Source organism: Pleurodeles waltl, chromosome 5 (assembly GCF_031143425.1).
Source record: "Pleurodeles waltl isolate 20211129_DDA chromosome 5, aPleWal1.hap1.20221129, whole genome shotgun sequence".
Lineage (NCBI taxonomy): Eukaryota > Metazoa > Chordata > Amphibia > Caudata > Salamandridae > Pleurodeles > Pleurodeles waltl.
Window position 1 is genome coordinate 717,989,750 of NC_090444.1, and position 20,107 is coordinate 718,009,856.

The following is a 20,107-nucleotide window of genomic DNA, read 5'->3' on the forward strand; positions in this document are numbered from 1 at the left end:
TGGTGAAAAGTGGAATGCGAGAAGCGTAGTCTGTGGGCACATGAAAGCGTTAATGAGGTCAAGAACGACAAAAAAGAGGACCAGATGTTTGTCAAGCAAGGAAATCTACAGGAAGTAAAGAAACACTGAGATGGTTTCTAGGTTTTGAAATGTAAACCTGAATCTAGAACACTTCAATTATCAAATGAATTTTGTAAAATAAGTTGTAGCATAACTATTCTTTTGTAACTAGTTAAAAATATGAATTATTATAGGGGAGGGAGATGTGTTACATGTTATTGTTATGTTGTAGTATGTGGAAAATGAAATCACTCATTCTAGATCATAGAATCGCAGTGGAATGTTTGTGTATGAAGGGAAATGGAGATGTGAGAGAAGTCCGCTGCTGACTTAACAATTGGGGATCGTATGTTATAACTTGCAATTTGAGAAGAAATAAAAAAGAAGCTTCTTGGATTTTGCTTTCTTGTGAGCTTCTTCAATATCCCTGCCTCAAACATTTGACATGTCCAAGTTCCACTCCGTTTGTGACATGCTGCAGTATCACCGGAAATGTAGCTCTTGTCTCTTTAGGCTGTAGCTCTGTAGTGCCTGGGGCTACCCGCTAGTCAAGCTGTCACCTCACAGTCTCTAATCTCATCATAAAGTGGGGTTAGGAGCCTAACTGATTCCACCTCACCTTGTGACGAGTTGGACGTGGGTAAGGTGATAAGCAAGAAGCTGATAGATAGAGCCTGCACAGTGTATCAGAATAATGTTTTGCCTCACAACTTTCAAAGATTACCGCCTCCAGCAGTATTTGCAAATCATACGTGGAAATCTACGATGCACATTATTTCCTGCTTCTCCGTACATTGTAATGGAGTGTTCCTGCCAGTCAGTCCAGCAGGAACAGTGCTACAATATAGGACTAGGCTCCCTTAAGGGATCCAAAACCTATATCAAAACACAGAGGGGGCCGACCAGCACCCTTGGAATGCGCACTGCAGGCAGTGCGCATTCTGAAGGCGTGGGGCAGGTGAGCCTCTGCACTGCCCGACCGCTGTCACCCTGTCCGGATCTATGATGCTGGTGGGGACAGCGGTCGCCAAAGTTGTAATTGGGCAGTCGGACCACCTGGAGTGCAGCCAACCAACTGTCAATGCGAGTGTGGCGGTCCTCGGACCGTCACACTCCTAATGAGGCCCTCAGTCTTTTAAATTTGATCATGTGTTTTCACTCTATTGAGTTTTGTTGTTGATATTCTTGGTTGTGATTTAACAGTGCACACTTTTTTCATTATAGCAGAACTATGTAAGTGATGTAAACAGTTATCACTGGTAGGCAGATATGAACGTTTGGTATATTTAGAGGCTGGGGAATGTGATAATGTATTTGCTTGCTAATTTAGTTCAACATTAAATGGATGCAACTTTGCTTCACCCCTCGTGAATTGCTTGCATTTTAAATATCTTTTTCAGCCAACTGATGTTTTTCCTGCTCGTCGGGATTTTGTAGTGTAATTTTTGTAAGATCTCGTTCTCCACCTGGGGAACTCTGGTAGTGCCTTGGGGATGGGACATGACACTTCAAAGCAGCAAATGAATGCATGTGAATAAAGCCCTTTTTACCTCATGACGGCAAACGTTAGCGAGGTTTCTTGAGTGAGGTTGCCTTTCGTCTGCTGGCAATCATGACGCTTGCCATACTTTAGACAGACACAGGCCCTGGCGGGCTCAAATAGTTCTTTTTCAAAGAGGTAAGTGTAACCAACTAGATTCTGTGTTGTTCCATAAACAAAGCATTGCTTTTATTACCTGTCATGCAGCATTATCAATGTCCATCCTATTTATCAGTGCTTCTTTCTATTGGTAATGATGGTATATTATTAAGCGTCCTGTTGTAAGATCACAGGGCCTAATTGTTAGCTGATGAAGCGCAGGCCAGACAAAAGCTGTTGAAAATATATACCAAAACATTTCCCTCCAGTGAAATCTCTTCTTCTCTTTCCTGTAGCAATCCATGTTGTTGCACATCTGGTTAACGTGGAGAGATATCACATGAGCCAATCAAAAGACGCAGGAGCGCTACAGAACATGTTGTCTTGCATAGGACATAATTCAAATGAGACATACCTTAACCCTATAAGAAGCTACAACACAGTGAGTTTTAGTGTGATATTTTGTTTATTCACATCTAATCAGACGGAAATTACATTGAAATATGTTTCATAGACTAAGTGAATTGTGTAGTCTTCCTAAATAGCAAGTGAAGTCAGGGTTGGAGTTAAAGTTATACGAGATCAGCTGGGATAAGTTTGGGCTCGTACTTTAACTGATGAATTTCATGTCTTTTGAGGTTTTGTGCTGCAGCCATTAGTGTTTGTTTCTGGGGTCAGCTGTTCACAGCCAAAAGCTGTGCACGGTGGGCTCTGGATCCAAGAGGAGTGTGTGCTGTGCCCAGTGCCTGAGTGCCTGAGTGCAGGAGGTTCTGTTGCCATAGGTACTGAGCCAGAGTCCATGTCATGCATCTAGACACTGCTATATATGGCTAAAGGCCTCAAAGATTGACCACTGGAAGCTGACCCAACATTTTTTTAAATAAAAATAACTCAAAAACTACTCAATAGCCAACAAACCAATAAAATGATATATTCTGTGGACACCATGACAAGTTTAGTGTAATTCAACTCAGCAGTTTTCGCCGAAGCAGAGAGCAAATATTCCTACTGCACTTCCGAAGGGAAAAGTTACCTCAGTTAGCCGCATTATTTGTTTTGCTTCAAAAATGTGCCCGAAATTAAAAATTCAGAACCTTAGCAGTGGAAACAAGTAGCTTCCAGTTTTATTGCTCAGTTGTGAAGCAGTGCTAACGTTATCTGCAATCAAAAATTTAAATTTTCTGTGGACTAACCTACTCACCCAAGACTGTAATGTATGTTCTTCATTTCTGGTCTACCTATGTGCATTACTGCTTAGGCATATTATGTTTCATTAGCGCCTGGGGTCACTAATATTTATTACCACTGAAGGCATTAGTGCTCACTCCTGAAGGGGGAATTCATCCTAATTAAAACTTGTTTCCGTTTCTTCGCACACAAAAAACAATGACATTTACTAGCACAGTTCTTAGATGTGATGGTTTATTAAAAGAAAGACAGGGGTCGATACTGGCTACAACACAAAACCTCAGAAGATGGCAAAACACAAGTTAAGGGGCTTATTTATGAGAGACTTGCGCTGCGGGAGCACCACTTTTTCTGATGCTCTGGCGGCGCAAACCTCTCAACCATATTTTTGAGGACACACAAAGTGGCTTTGAATGGCCTCATAAATGTGGAGTAAGACAAAGCAGTGCAAGTCGCTGCATTGCCTTACTGTGCGCCAGGGAGCCATTCCATGGGTGTCGCAGTTGGTGTTCCCATGCAACACCCACGGATTTTTACCCTGTCCCAGCTTTACTTAATCATGTAAGTTGTTTTTAACTCTTTTTATGTGTGCTGCATTCTGCAGCACACATAGAAAGAGGAAAATGCCTCTCAGGATTGTTTTTGTGCAGGAAGATCCCCCTTCCTGCACAAAAACAATCCTACATGCAACACAGACACCCTTGCACCATGGTGTAAGGGTGCCTATGTTGATGCTAGGCAGCCAATTGTGAGCCAGTGCGGGGGAAAGGACAAGAATGCACCTTATTGCATAAGTACATTGCATTCTTGCCCTTTCACATTCACGTAGGGCAGCCCTGCAAGATTACTTGTGGTGCTACCCTATGCCAGTTGCCCATAAATAAGTCCCTAAGTGTTCACACACACATATCTGAAATAATTATACGTTTTTACCAGGTAACTGGGAAATATTTGACCTATTAAAACATGTTATTCGGAACAGATGCACCAATAAAAGCACATTAGTTAGAACCGCAAACGTCATATTCCATAGTAACATAGCACAGTATAGCGAAATTGTGAAATCATTGGTGTGCTGTCTCAAAGATTTCATTTTACATTAAGATTCCACAGGAAAACATTGGAAACATACTCACATTTATTTATTTATGCACATGAAAAACAGCCTGATATAAACCATCTAAGCAGATCTGCTGAAGAAATATTACAGTCTTGAGCGAGACCAAGGCTCAACCAGATCCTCATGCATAGTCGCTACATTTGGCCTCACCAGGTTATTCTGTGGTCCCCGGCAATCACTAATGGTATATGCTAGAATACTGTAGGCAAAAATATCACCTGACATAAATATTGTGTCTTAAATTTAATTTGCTAAATTATTGTGCTTTTGGCTGTCACTTTTAAATTATTGACTCCAATGGGCTGATATGTTTGCAGATGGTACTGAAGGCATGATATTAATGTCAAGCGATATGCTAACTATGGTAGTTTAATACTGCACTCATTCTCACATCCCTCCAAAAGATTATAGTGACATCAGACTGCTATGCTATCTAACTTCATTTTATCACAGTATGCTACAATTTTTCTGTTTTTCTGTTTTCTCTTTCATCTTTAGAACACAATGAAGGAGGTGTTGAGCTCCATAGCTGGTGCCACTGGCTTTGTCATCACCCTCACCTTGATCCTGATAATGACCTCGTCGACAGAGCTGATCCGCAGGTCCTTCTATGAGGTGTTCTGGTACACGCATCATCTTGCCACTGCATTCTTCATCGGCCTCATTGTACATGGTGCAGGGTAGGTGGAAACCTACACACACATTTTTGATGCTCTTACCATTAAGATTAGTGGTGTTAACTGGTGCCTTCAGAATTGCGTCCTGGGCCTCTGTCTGGCGTATTCACATTCTGGGAGGGGGACAACAGGCATTTTAAAATCAGAAAAGATCCACATTTTCCTGATTGCTTCGAATGGTGCCAGGGTACATAAGCTCATGAGGCTCCAGAATTTGTTGAGAGACTTGAGATTCTGGTTTGTTAGGCAAAGGTCATGAGACCACAGCCAGAGGAGGCCTTATGACACTGTCTGGACTTCATTCAGCTGAGACATATTAAGCAATGTTTATTTGGGAACGTTCATAAAATTATGTTATTTTATACACATTAAACACATTTAGTGGCTCAACATGTCTAGCCCATGTTGTCATTGAGTAGATCACATGTTGCATGTATATTAATAAAATATACAACATATAAACATTTGTGCTAGTTCCCACTGTGGGATAAGATGTATTCAAGATACTTTCTCCATGACCTAGAGTGCTTTCCGCTGAGGTTGAATGTAAAAATTCTCCATTTTGTCTAATGTAATGGTATTTAACGTAGGAAATGTATTTCTGTCTAATGCAAGGGTGTCCAATGTATGTCCAGTAAGTCACGTCTGTGCCACATCTTTATGATTACCACAGAATAGTCAAATTATTTGTCTCTACATTCATTATATGAAATTTCATGTTATGTAGGATTAAGTGGTGTGGATCTGGTCCTCCTGACCCTATGTTGGACACCCTGGTCTAATCATATTTGTATCAAGCCTACACAGATACATCTTAGAAGTGCAATGAATATTTAAGAATTCTTCACAGGCCTCTTTACATGCTGTTCCCTTAGGTAAACCTTGGCTCCGATTAGCTGTTTAGGCATTTTCTTTGTTTTAGTTTAGTAATTTATGGCCTGATTTAGAGTTTGTAGTATGACCAGCCATCGGCCACGGTAGCGGAACTCATTACCTTGGCCATCCTGACCAGACTACCTCCCATCATATTTACAGATATTCCCCGGCCCTAAGGTGATCTCTGTGCCTTTGGAGGAGCCGCTTCTCCGACATCACCTTTGTAGGCACTGACAATTTGCTGAGCAGCAGCCGTGCGTCAGGCAGCCACTCAGGAGACTTAATTGTTTTCCAAAACAAAACGCCCAAAGCAGGAGTTTATTTTTGGAAATAAAATGCTAGTGATTCTGACAACCTGGGAGTTTTCTCCAAGGTTGAGGGGTTCATTTTAATTTTTTTCTGTTCTGGACTGGCAGGCTTTCCATAAAGGTCTCGAACACAAAAAAGCACATCGGGCCATCCTCTCTAAACAAGGCAGATGATGTAGGGTTTTCACTGACAGATTCAGATGGAGCACCATCGTCAAAAACATGATGGACTGCCTGACTGTAAATAAATTGACTGGACGTTCAGTTCGCCAAACGTGATACTCTTCTGGACGTCATTTCAGCAAAAGGCCAGGGGTAGCAGGAAATGACATCACATGCCCTTTGACCTTCCCTTTCACTGACGCACACAGGCTTACACACATTCGCACCACGTCTCTGGTAAACACACTCTCACCAGCAAACACGCATACAACAAACATTTAAAAGCAATTTTTACTTACCTCAGCTATCTGGGAAGGCTATATTCCAGCTAACTGTACTCCATTATTTATTACTTTATTAGTGAATAATGTAATATTATTCACTATTAGTGTAATATAAATGGCGAAAAGGAGGAGAGTGGAGCACCAGCGAGAATGCCCCTTTGTTCCTGCACTGATTTTACCACCTCTGAGGCAGGGGTCGCAAAAGGCAAGATGGGGGTCGCAGCTGCGATCCCTGGTGACCCCTAAATGACGTCCATGGATACTCTGCCCTATTCATGGCAGAGTAGTTTGTCGGCCTTAATCTAAAGTGCACCATTTGTGGCAGAGTACTTTGTGAGCTAGAATCTAAACTAAACCTGTAGTGATTGCCAATACGTTGGATATGTACTTTTTGTTCTAGTCTTTATTCAGAAAATAAAACATATTAATTTTCACTCTGTAACTTCATTCCATGTTTACGTTGTGTTTACAAGTGCATAATCATCTTAGGTTCAATAACGAACTAAGGGAGTCTCTTATCAGATAATAATGATAAGAAACTCGACAAGGCAACTTCAAGTTTATTACGACAATATCTGGTTTTAAACCATTCCTTAATTCCTTTACGCACAGTGTTCCATTGCCAAATAGATATGTTTGTATTGCATAAATACCTTTGGAACCTCTCCAATGACAATCTATTGTTGAAAAAAGCAGGTTCTTCTACACAGGAGTCAAAGCAAATAAGGGCCACTTTCAGAGTTTGGTGGACAGGTTTTATCATCCAAATACATTGGAGACAAGGGGAATGAAGCACTTAAAGAAATTAATTTATTACTTTTGATACACCATTGCAACAAACAAAATCATTCAAAAAGATTATTATGGATTTCAAATGAAGAACACAATTTGCTTGAGTCTTTTCATGCTTTGCAGGAATCAATGCTCAACGAGGTCAATGAATCTTTGGAGGCTGAATAGGATGTGGTAGAACCATACAACAAAGTTTCAATACAAACCAATTAAGTTACACAGTATGACCAATGTGGCCCCACAAGGAAAACTCCAGTCAGAAATAAAGTTAAGGGAATTTATTACAAACTTAAGCTCAAAGTCATGTTGACAATTTGCAAGATAAAATGATAGAGATACAGAATCACCCAGGGCTGAAAAAGGCAACAAAACAAGTTTAGGTAAACTAACATTAATAAAATAAAGCATTTGATAAGGACTATGCAAAACAATAACAAGATGATCTGCTATACAGAAAACAAATGTTGCTCAGTTTTTATAAGCATTTAAGCAATTCAAATCATTAAAGTTCAATTTAGCTGGGCACAGGGGAAGTCCTACAATTAGTTAATCATGGGAAACCATGTGGGGCAGAACACATGCTGGCAAAAGACAAATAGACAAAAAGGACAAAATAACTTGGAAAAAAGTAATCTTGGGCCGCAGGTCAAGAGTCATATGTAAGGGTTTGGAAGGAAGTGTCAATAAGGCATTTCAAAGGGGCAAAGGCAGAGAGGAAGATGCCTCTCCAAGGGGATCAGTATTCAGGAAAAAGGGCTCAGCTTCTTATCTTCAGGAATCCCGAATTCTGTCTTGAATCTGACCAAAGTTCAACAGATCATCAATATATCAAAGTTCATATGACAATCTGATTAGTGGCCTAGCTGGTCTCTTCCTGAGAGCAGGAGGATCTATAAAAAGAGCAATCTGGTGCAGCCATGCAGCCAATAATACCTGGAACTTGCACAAACATGCACACATTTGAGAAGGACATTGTTTGTAAAAAAGGGAATCTGTTTTTTAGAAATCAGATTGGAAAGTGTTGTTGGGTGGCAAATTTGATACTTTTCCTGTTTTCAACCATTGCATTGAACACCACCATCTTTTGTGAGGGGAGCGGTTAAGCTTTCTATCTGGTCTCTTCCTGAGGGTAAGAGGGGCTATAAAAAGAGCAATCTGGCGCAACCAGGGAGTGGGTGTGCTGATGGTGTACCAAAGGCGTGCCAAAGGTAAGCCCATCTGCGCGTATCAGCATCAAGGAAGCGGCCAGCACCAGTCATGCTGCCAGTTTGAATCCTGAACAGAACAGACTGATTCTGATAATTTCTTATTCAATTAAGGAGTTATATAGACTCAGGCCTAAGAAAATGAATACTGGTGAGGGGACTAAGAGTTCAGAGGACAAAGGTTTGAACAATTGGAACCCTAAGGTTGGAGGGGGGTAGAAAGATAGAACCAGGAGTAATGTCTTTAAGGTGTGGTCTTATTAATGCGTGTTCATCGGTAAAGCACTTGGGTGAACTAAACCTCCTACTGGATTTAAAGAAATGTGATCGTCTTTTTATTACCGAAACATGGATCCCATCTAAACCAGCAGTAGGCCTGGGCCCTATTTGTCTATTAGGTTACAGAGTAATTCACCAACTGAGGGTAGGAAAGATAGGGAGAGAGGTAGCTGTTATTTTAAAAGATAAATGGGAAGGTAACTTCCTTGCAAATTGATAAACCACAAGGGGTTGACCTACTGGGTGTTTCTCCAAAATAGAATGGCAGGGCAATATTATCTGTCCTTCTTTGTTATAGTCCCTGAGGGCCCTTACAGGAATTCATTCATCCTTTCTTGAAGATGGTTACTCATCTTGCCCTGACCCATGCTAACCTTTGGTTATTGGGAGATTTTAATAATTGGGCAGTAGGTAGAGCTTGCCCTCAACGTAGAGACTTGTTAGACTCCTGCAAGTTATTGGGTCTGAAGCAGCTGGTTGACGGCCCAACTCATCAAAGAGGCCATACCCATGACCTAATAATGGCGCCATCAGATCTAATTACAGTTAAGGAACTAGCTCAGTTATGCTGGTCTGATCACTCCTAGTGATATTTGAAATACATAGACCTAAGCCAGGATTAGTAGAAGCTGAAAGGAAGAAAATCAGAGAAGGCAGAGTTTGGATCAAGCAAAGGAAGCTAAAGGATGTTAAGATATTTGACGTACAAAAGTGTTTTATGGATGAAGATTCCATGTGGAAAACTATGATCATCTCCAGGCCCTAATCCCTCAGACATTAGATAGAATTATTGCCTTAAGATCTGTAAAGACCAAACTGAGACAATGAGCTCGCCGGTTTACAAGTACTTTAAAAGAAACTAAGCATCAGTGTAGGAAATTGAGAAGACAGTGGTAGAATTTACTCGAATGGGAAATAAGCAGGTTTTGAAAGATGCATCAAATCAATACAAGATAGAAATTAGGAAAGCCAAAGAAATGCACTATACTACAACCATTATGGAGGCTGCAAATAACCATAAAACATGTTTGAGATAGTAAGAGAGTTGGTTTATCTAGAATGCGCTAAAGGCACAGTGATACCGTCGCAGGAATTGTGCGGCTTGTTGTCATATTATTTTCAGACTAAAATTGAAGCTATCATAAAAGATTTAGAGGAAGATTCTGACATCACTGACAAAAGTTTATACCAAGTTGGAAGATAGATTGAGCAATGAGATCCCTCAGATGGATCTAGGGGGCAAGGAGAAAGATCCTGGCGACAAACTAGACAAAATAGAGGCTATGAGTGGTGAAGTTTTTAAGGAAGTAGCTATGTCCATCTCATCTTGCTCCTCATTAGATCCTATTTCACATGGGGTCTGGAAAGACAGGGCAGACGAACTGTACCCTGGGTTATTGAGGGTTTGCAATCAATCCTTAACCACAGCTAAGGTTCCCCTGTGTGGAAGAAAGCACTTGTTAAACCACTACTGAAAAAGCTGTCTCCTTACATAAATTATCCTAGTAATTACCAGCCTATTTCTCAACTTCTGTACCCATTAAAGATCATTGAGAAATATGCTAGCAGGAAGTTAGCAAGTTATTTGGAATACTGGAATATCTTGGAAAATGAACCGACAGGCTTTATACCGGCACATGATACTGAACTGCCCTAATTCATGCGATGGATGAGTTGAGAAGGACAGTTGATAGCAGCAAAGTGGCAGTAGTGATCTTATTTGATCTTTCTGCCACATTCAATATTGTCAACAATCAAATACTGTTAAATAGAATGAAAGGAATTGGGGTTGAAGGCAATGTTTTGGACTGGGTGGATTCATGTGTGACAGACATCAAGGCATTGTACCACCCTCTTTCCAATCTAAATTCAGAGAGATAAGTCATGGTGTCCCACAGGGCTCAGTGCTAAGCCCTATCCTTTTTAATATATATTTGGAACCACTGTTTAAGTTGGTTTAGTGTTATGGGATTACCTTTGTCAGTTACGTGGATGATACCTAGATTATTCCATTGTTGGATAACAACAGCTCGTCCCTGCCTTACTACCTCAACCAGAAAGGAGGCTAGTGATACAAAGTGTGGTGCTTAGTAGATTAGATTACTGCAGTACACTTTTACTGGGTATCCCCAATTATTTATTGAAAAGATTGTATAGGGTCCAAAGGGTGGCAGCTAAGCTTGCGCTTAACAGATCCATGTTTGAGTCAGCCTCAGGTGCCCTAAGAGGGCTCCACAGGCAACTGGTGAAAGAAAGAATTGTTTTTAAAGCAATCTGTATTGCTTTTAAAAGCTGTAAATGGAACCAGTCCAATGCTTATGAAGAAGAAATTAAGCTGTTATAGGCCGAAGCAGCTATGGTCGGCATCAGCAAACTTGTTATGTGTTCCTAGATTTAAGAAGGTCAGGTATGGTGGCAGATCTTTCAGGTGAAAGCGGCTCAGCTGGGGAAAAACTCCTGCTCTTCCTGAGGAAGGTGGAAAATGTGGGCAGTTTCAGGAGAAAGTTAAAAACCTGGCTCTTCCCTAAGTTGTAGAAGGGTCAAAGGTATATTCTTGCAATTCAGGTTTTGCTTAGTTCTTCGTGTTTACTGGATTATTTTAGTGCCATGATACCTGTGAGGTGAATGTGTGCTCTATAAGTGAGTAATAATAATAATAATAATAATAATAATAATAATAATAATTCATTCAGAACAACTGTTCATTAACAAGCCTTGAAAAAGTCATTGTTACGACGAAACACGTGTCGGCTGTATGTACATGGAACGGTATAGCGATTTCTGTACTCAATGAATACCCAGGAAGAATAAAGGACTAATATTCGGAATGCTTGGATGTGCCGTGGTTCTTTCAACTTTATTCATATATTGTGGACCTTTGGGATCACAATCTACACACCTTGTGGCTGGGTGTTGAGTCACTTTGGCACTCCATATACATTATATGCTGAACTGTCAATAACATTTACTGTTTTGGATTCTAATACCAGCAAAGAAGAAGACTATACTTGGAAGTGCGCACCATCTCAGTACACAGCCACCAACTATCTTTTACTAAACTGTTCATTTAACGTTCAAGGGGCATCATGCAATAGAAATCGATCACACGAATCCAAGTTGAAACATTCTCAGACTTTTCCAAGTCTGTCATGAGTACGGCATCCATCCATGTAGCTCCACATGAGATTGAAACAAATCTCTAATTTGCAAGTCCACAGTCTAGGATGTTCCACATAAAAGGTCTAATACATACAACTCTCTTTGTGTAGAATAACAGACGTCTATTACCAAACTTGTCTTTTCATGGAAATAAACTCTGAAACAAAATTCAAATTAACAGAATGACTGAACATTTTTTGCATGATCACAAAATACAGGGCCTAGCAGGCTTTACTTAGGCTAATGCAAGTGAGTTTGTACAGCACAATAATATATTCAAATAAACAAATTTTAAGATGCAAGCTATAAATCTGGTATTAATAAATCTTCATTAACATTCATATTGTATTAACTTTAAATGAAATTACTCTGTTGATACATTTCAGTCGGTAAAACATGAAACCGCATTTCTCTACTTTTGCACAGGTATTTAAAATGAGTCCTTAGAAGTTCAAAATCGTTTCACTACAAACTATAAGTTTAGAGTCTAAATGATAACACAATATCAGTTAATTCCTTCAAACATTTAATTCAATTTAATTACCACCTAGGTGTCTGACACTAGTCTAAACGAATGCACATTTAAAATGGCTTCTCAGTGCATCATTCTACAATCAAAATATTAGTACTTTGATTAACATAATGCATAGGTTGTCAGGCATAAATGACCACTGTAACACGAGGGACAGCACTAAAGTTTCTGTTACATCAAATTAAATTTAACTTTTGGTTTACATTTGTGGATTTTGAGTACTCTGAGGTTAAGCTGACATCAGCTCACAGTGTTGTGCTTTAAGGCAATATGTACCTGATTCTGACCCCATCTAACCTCTCACTGCTCCTGTAGGATTCTCAATCATCATTCACGACTCTCACCAAAAGGCTTTTCACGCTTTTAGCCCATGCCCTGTGAGGACTCTTTCAGTCATTGATTAACACTATGATATGTTTTACCATCACTCCGACATCCGGCATTAATAGGTTAGTGCAAATAGTGTACTCTACAGACACCTCAAGGCCTGGTCATTGCTTGGCAAGGGACCAAATAAAATGGATTTGGTTGAGTACAGCCTGCTTCCTGAGTTAATGACTTTCATGAGCTGCCTCATATGTATTTCGAATGCAAGAACTGGTATACTTTCCATAAGACTCTTTCACCCAGTGCTTAATTTGAGCAAGTGGTTTTTGGTTCTCTGCACCAGCACTTTATTCTCAACACCAACTCTAATGACAGTCCACCACTTGGTGGTGCTATCAAATGTTTTGATGAGCAGGCACACAGTGTTTAATAATTCAATATACATTAAAAATGAAAAATATCTGTCACAAATTCCATCCTTGTAGCTTTGGGTAGCCTGGAGTACTCAGAATTGTCACACTTGTCAAAGTGAGATGGTTATTATTTGTGTTGGTACTGTCAGTGGCAGCCCTGGCAGGGGCAAGGGGTAGTGCAAGCTGCAAGGGCCTCCTGAGAAGAGCCCTGGCACATACTTTTTTTTTTTACAAACTAAGCACTGCTCTCACCCTCGAGAGGATCCGGCACAGGACTGCCATATATAACAAATCTTACAGGCAACTTCTCACCTCCTTCAGAACAAAATCATCTACTGTAGGAAAGTAGCTTCTTTCTAGCTTGGTTACCCCCACTTTTGGCCTGGTTGTCAGTGTATTTGACTGTGTCTACTGGGATCCTGCTACATAGGACCCCAATAGTAATGCTCTCTCCCTTAAATTTGGTTGGTTACTGATGTTACAGTATTTCACCCACAATTGGCATACTGGTGCCCCCTTATAAGTCCCTAGTATATGGTACCTAGGTACCCAGGGCATTGGGGTTCCAGAGAACCCCTGTTGGCTACAGCATATCTTTTGCCACCCATTGCAAAGGGTTCTGCAGGACTGGCATTGCGCCCTGCGTGAAAAGGTGCAAGCAATCTTTCACTGCACCAGGTCACTTATAAGTCACCCCTATAGCAGGCCTTCGAGCCCTGATGGCAGGGTGCAAAGTACCTGTGTGTGAGGGCCCCTCTGCACCCACGAACTCCAGGCCCAATTTCCCAGACTTCGTGAGGGCGGGGATGCCATTTTACGCCTGTACTGGACATAGGTCACTACCTATGTTCAGTTACATAACGGTAACTCCAAACATAAGCATATTTGGTATGAAACATGTTGGAATAATACCCCAAGGCTTTTTCAAGCATTGGTTGTATGATTCCATTCACTCTGGGGGCTCCTTTGTGGGCCCCCAGTATTGCCATTTCAACCTTCTGAGGGCTTTCAACCTTCTGAGGGCTTCCAGGCAGCCCAAGCTGCTGTTTCCTCCCAGACAGGTTTCTGCCCTCCTGTTGCTTGAGAAGCTCAAGCGCAGGAAGCAGAACAAAGGATTTCCTTTGGGAGAGGGGTGTTATACCCTCTTCCTTTGGAAGTAGGTGTTACAGGCTTGGGAGGGGTAGCCATGAAGGGCACTTTTAGTACCCTCCTTGCATAAACCAGTGTACATTGGTTTAGGACCCCCAGTCCCTGCTCTGGCACGAAACTGGACAAAGGAAAGGGGAGTGACCACTCCCCTGTCCATCACCACCCCAAGGGTGGTGCTCAGAGCTCCTCCAGAGGGTCCTTGGGTTTTGCCATCTTGGATTCAAGGTTGGCATGGAACTCTGGGAGCATCTGAGTGGCCAGTGCCAGCAGGTGACATCAGAGTACTCCTATAATAGGTGCTTACCTGGTTAGGTGACCAATCCCCCTTTCAGGGCTATTGAAAGTCTCTCCTTTGGGTGGTTCCTCAGATTCGGATTGCAAGACTCCAGCAGGAATCCTCTGCATCCTCCACTTCAACTTCTCACTGAAGAAACTGCATCTGGGCCCTCCAGGAACTCTACAAGCTGCAACAAAGAAGCAAGACGTCTTCTGCAACATTGTATCTCCAGCTCCTGCCAGCAACTGCAACTGTTTCCCAGTCATGAATCCTCTGAGGACAGCCCGTCTTCAGCCTGGACCAGAAGAGTGAAGGAATCTTCCTTGAGCTGAAGGAGTCACTCCCTTGCTTCTGCAGGCACCTACTGTGACAATGGATCCCCTCTCCTGCAGAGCTGCGTGGATCCTCCATCACGGGTGGTGGACTGGAGTGGTCCTGACAGTCCTTTCTTTCAGCTTTCTCACTTTGGTGGAGGTAAGACCTTGCCTCCTCATGCAAGACAGTACCCCATGCACCGCGTCTTTTGCAGCTGCCAAGGCTTGTTGGCATCCTTCCTCCAAGTCCTTCATGCATTTTATAGTTCTGGCCCCCTGCATTCTATCCTGCTATGCACAGCTTCTTGAGTGGTTCTACAGCTGCGTGGGAACCTTTGTCGTAGTGCTGCGTGGGCCTCTTTTTCAACTTTCTTGTCCCCAAGCTGTGGGACTCCTGGGTGCACTGCCTGGTGTTTTGTGGGCTCCCTGAGTTGCTGAGGGCCCCCTCTGACACCCTCTCCTAGGTAGAGTCCATATGGTCCTTCATGGTCCAAGTCTTATTTGCAGACTCCTGACTTTTCTTCTTCACCGGTGGTTCTCCTTTTGCACCTTCACCTGGGTTAGCAGGGGCTCCTGCTCTTCCTGGACTCTTCTGTGCTTCTTGGACTTGGTCCCCTTCTTCCACAGGTTTTCTTGTCCAGGAACCCAATGTTGGTGTCTTGCAGTCTATTCTGGGATTTGCATAATGCTTCTTCTCGTTTTTGTGTGTGTTCTAGGAAACTTATTGTGGGTAACTCCTGCTTTCCTGGTCACTGGGGTGGGTTCTGGTACTTATCTTTTGGCTTTCTAAGTACTCCCAGCTCCCCTCTACACACTACGCTTGCCTAGGTGCGAGACCAACTTTCTCATTCTACTATCTTAGTATATGGTTTCTGCTCCCCCTAGGCCCATTTCTAACTATTGTGATTTTCTCTAATTGCACTGTTTTTATGCCTATTTCTGCACACTAGAGTATATAATTTGTGTATTACTTACCTCCTAAAGGAGAATAACCCCTATGGTATTTTTGGTATTTGTGTCACCAAAATCAAGTACCTTTATTTTTGTAACACTGAGTGTTTTCTTTCATGTTCGTGAGTGCTGTGTGACTACAGTGGTATTGCATGAGCTTTGCGTGTCTCCAAGATAAGCCTTGGCTGCTCATCCACAGTTACCTCTAGACAGCCTCGCTTCTAGACACTGCTGACATTACACTAATAAGGGATAACTGGACCTGGTATAAGGTGTAAGCACCATAGGTACCCACTTCACACCAGGCCAGTCTCCTACATCTACCACATGTTATTTCTGTTGCCCTTTGTCACCCTAAATTTTCTGCTGGTTTTCCTGCACTTGTCTACCAAATTAACATGGTCTTGTATCCCGTTTGCTATACTTGAGCGCGGTCATTCTTATAGTCCGCAGCTCCTCTTTAAAGTTTCTTTCCATCCCATTAGACATATTTTAAGGTCTTAGTTGGTTAAAACCATTTTAGCGTTCAGCTGCTATGTTGCTCAACTGGCTCACTTGATGTTCTTTTTTGTTTCTAACTCCAATTAATACACTGAGACAGGGAATACACTGACCTTATTTCACAAATACCAGGGCGGATAATTTATTCCGTTTATTTTCTGGAAAAAAAGCCCTGAAATAGAGGTTTTTGCTCTAACAAACCTATACTCTCGACATGCCACCACCAACACATTAATCTCAGAAGAGTCTTCAAAATATAGTTCTTCTCTCCAACAAATACTTCACTGTGCAATATTATTCTTAACCTCACTGCTCTAGGTCAATTCTAAACATGCACTCAAGCTGACACTGACTCTGAAATTTGTTTCTTTTTTTTAACATTCTAATTGCCTGATTTAGAGGAGGGTAGTAGCAAGATATATACCAAATAAAACTGTATGTACAAACCAACCTCTCCATTTTCATACTAACAGCTCCACCATCAGAAATCCCCACTTTGCAGCATTGACACTGATAGAAAGGATGTGATTAATTCCACCAAATTTTTAGTGGCCGATTTGATGTTATTTTTATTAATATTCTTTCTATGCAGAAACACAATTGACAGCAAAGCAATCTTGTGTAGAAATATGTAACAATGTCCCTCATTCGCTGAGACAAAGCTCCTAGGGGTATATTTAACAAAAAATCATGCAGCGTAGCAAGTCACCTTGTTGCGCTAGTTGATAGCGACATTCTTTCTTATTTTTGTCTGATTCGTTTCTTTATCTATGACCTTGTCATTGAGGGATGAAGTGTTCACCCCATATTCGTTATGGTATTAGATGTATATGAATGTGTACTATAATATGCACATTTAATAATATGCATGGTTTTATTATGCACCTTATGAATTTAGTGCTTCATATTTGATAAAACTGTTCACAGTGTGTGGTAACACATGTTTGTTGGGGAACAGGGTGTGCTGTGAACCTGGTGGTGTTAGAGATAATTTATGATTATCACAATGAAGACATACATTTTATAATTACATAGAGGTACCGCTTCCTACGTCTTTATGAGGCCTGGAAATAAAGGGCCGAAATGCATCGACTAACAACCGGAGGAGTGTCACGAACTCATGAATTTAGAGACTATGCTATATGATTATACCGCATTTAAGTAAATTTGAGTAATTATCCATTACAGACGGTATTAATCACCACTACCTCATTTGGAGGACTGATTTGGAAAAAGTCACTTCGCAGCCCATAACTGTGAATTCATTTGGAAGCCTTTAGTGCTAATTCACGTGCACTTAGTACCTGCCTTCTGTTTTTTGTAAATTCTCATGTATATTGTTGTGTGATATATATGAATATATTTGTATTAGTGATGTATTTTGAGCATTCATTATATGTGTTGTGGATTACATGGTGTGGCACACCTAAAGACACTAATAAAAAATGGTCCGTAGAAAATTCTACAAATTCGAGTATCAACTTTTAATACAAATTCAAAAAGTCCATTCAATGCTTTACATATTTGCTCCTCATAGGTATAAACATATCTCCAAAATGGTACAATTCAAGCCAACACGTGTTTCGTCTTGGGAACACTTCAAATCGATCCCAAACGACTTCTTCAGGACTAAAATTGTAAATAAATTAATTAAGTTAGAAATCAAAATCCTACAACTTGGTCCTCAAAGTTAACAAAGAAAATGTTTAATGGACATTCTAACTTGAGTCCAAAACAAATTGGCCGAAGTGTTTAACCGTATAATATCATTATCTCTAAAATGCGTGTCCCTAAATCAAAAGAAAAAAGAAGAAGAAAAGAAAAAAACAATGTGAAATGAGTGCCCAGATAATCCCAAATGGACTATCCATGTGTAAGAAGTTAGAGAGGCGATTATATATAGTCAAAAGGAAAAATCTCCCAACATGCACTAGCTCTAACTCCACACTTTATGTATAGAAAGTTAGAAAACCAATTATATAGTTAAAAGGAAAAACAACACCTAACATGTACTAGAACCAACTCCAACAATCCATGAAGGAAAACACCACTGTGTCAATTATCATGCAGTAACCTACAAAAAATCATACCTCTTAATTTTTCAAAAGGTTGACCCAACTTCAACCATCATCAAGCACAATCCACGAAATATCACACAAAAAGTAAGTGATGATTATCTGAAACAAGAATATTAATGCCAATTATACCTCCTATTTCAGAAATGCTCAAATGGAATTAAGTCAACAAGGTTCGCAATACAGTTACCTATCATCACAGGATTTCTACAGTATACTCCAATGTACGGTTTTGAACCATCAATGCTGGTAATTAGTCCATAAATCAGTGAATATCCAATACAGTAGCCTTTATTACGCCTCCAGATCTAGCAAACAAACAAACAAAATCAATAGCAAGTGAATAACAATCTCCTTTGAATAGTCTGTATATCATGTTACAGGGGAACGTAGTTTTATTGTTCAATCTAGTGCGATCTCAAGAAGTCCCAAAAGCTATTTACTGATAACATTACGTGTAACTAGGGGCACCCTCAACCATCAAATATCAATCAAAATCGAGCGTAAGTGAACACTATTCAAATGCCGAAAAACACCCCCACATCAGGGTCTTTTAATATACAACAAAAACATCATCCTGTTCAAGAATCCACAACCCGATACTCACCGTATCGACAATATGAGCAGAAATAAGCTCCAAAAACTACTACGCAGAAACCGGAGAGGCGAGTACGCTAGTCTTCGGCTCAGTGAAATTGCAAGACCAACAGGAAACGCGAGTACGCGATTATTACAGCTAGCGTCTGGAACCCGGAAGTCAAAATAGACACAAAATCAGTAACATAGAAAACGGACTACCGGGAAAAACGAAGGCATCATCATAAAACTAAACAAAAGACTCGCATTGATTATAGATACAAAATAGCCTCGTTAAGCATCAGAGGAAAACCCCGATGTTAATGATCTAGACTGCTTATTTAAACTCACGACTTGAACAAGACAGATATAAATGATGTGTATTTTACAACAAACTATTGCCTTAGAAAACACTAGCATTCAAATTAGACGATAATCCAAGATGCCCCTATAAATACTGCAAGCAACCGAATCATCTTATTAAATGGATAACCTCACCAACTCTAATGTATCAATTCAAGGGGCATAATAACCCAAATTGAATAATCGCAGGTTCAAAATAAAGAATTTTAGAGATAAAAAGATTTTTATAAAATATGTGTGTTAATTTGGTGATGGAACCCGATCGAATAGTCCCCGTTATATATACAGGAAATGAATTGAACCACAGACGACTTTGTTGAAAGATTTTGATTAGTAACTAAAACAATGCGAACCTGTTAACAACAGAGAGAATAAAAAACAAATATATCACATACAGCACATTCAATTGAAACAGAGAATAACACATGACAACAATATTGATTAATTGATTCAACCTGAAATAACATCGATGCATAGGTAACCCATTTTTTTGATTATTCTACAAGGAAGAATTCCAACTCCCTATCAGTATTAAGACCAGACTCCACGGCCTTTAATCTCATAATCCAGAGTGCCTCTCTTTGTCGCAGGGCTAGTTCCCTATTGCCACCCCTCGGGTCTTTGGGGATGTGTTCCAACCCACAGAATTCAAAACTCTTATTATATGTGTTGTGGTTTATGTAGAAAGGAGAGACAAAAGTAGGCAAATATTGATTTGTATAAAGAATATGCTTTTGAATTAAAATATTTTTCCACTGATTAATTAGTGTCTTTACTGTGATGCATAATTTATGGGTATCTTTCCCTACTATACATTAGTTTTGTATTACTGCACTTGATAGGGAAAGGGCAGGAATGTGCTGTACTTAACAATGTAGGG

General features: G+C 40.5%; 1 protein-coding gene across 1 annotated transcript in view; it reads left to right on the plus strand.

Annotated features, from left to right (window-relative positions):
• Positions 1–20,107, plus strand: part of NOX3 (NADPH oxidase 3) — a 543,543-nt gene that overhangs the window by 252,644 nt on the left and 270,792 nt on the right. Inside the window, exons 5-6 of the mRNA XM_069234670.1 lie at positions 1,996–2,141; positions 4,506–4,687. Coding sequence (XP_069090771.1) covers positions 1,996–2,141; positions 4,506–4,687 — 328 coding nt within the window. The remainder of the gene's footprint in view (positions 1–1,995; positions 2,142–4,505; positions 4,688–20,107) is intronic.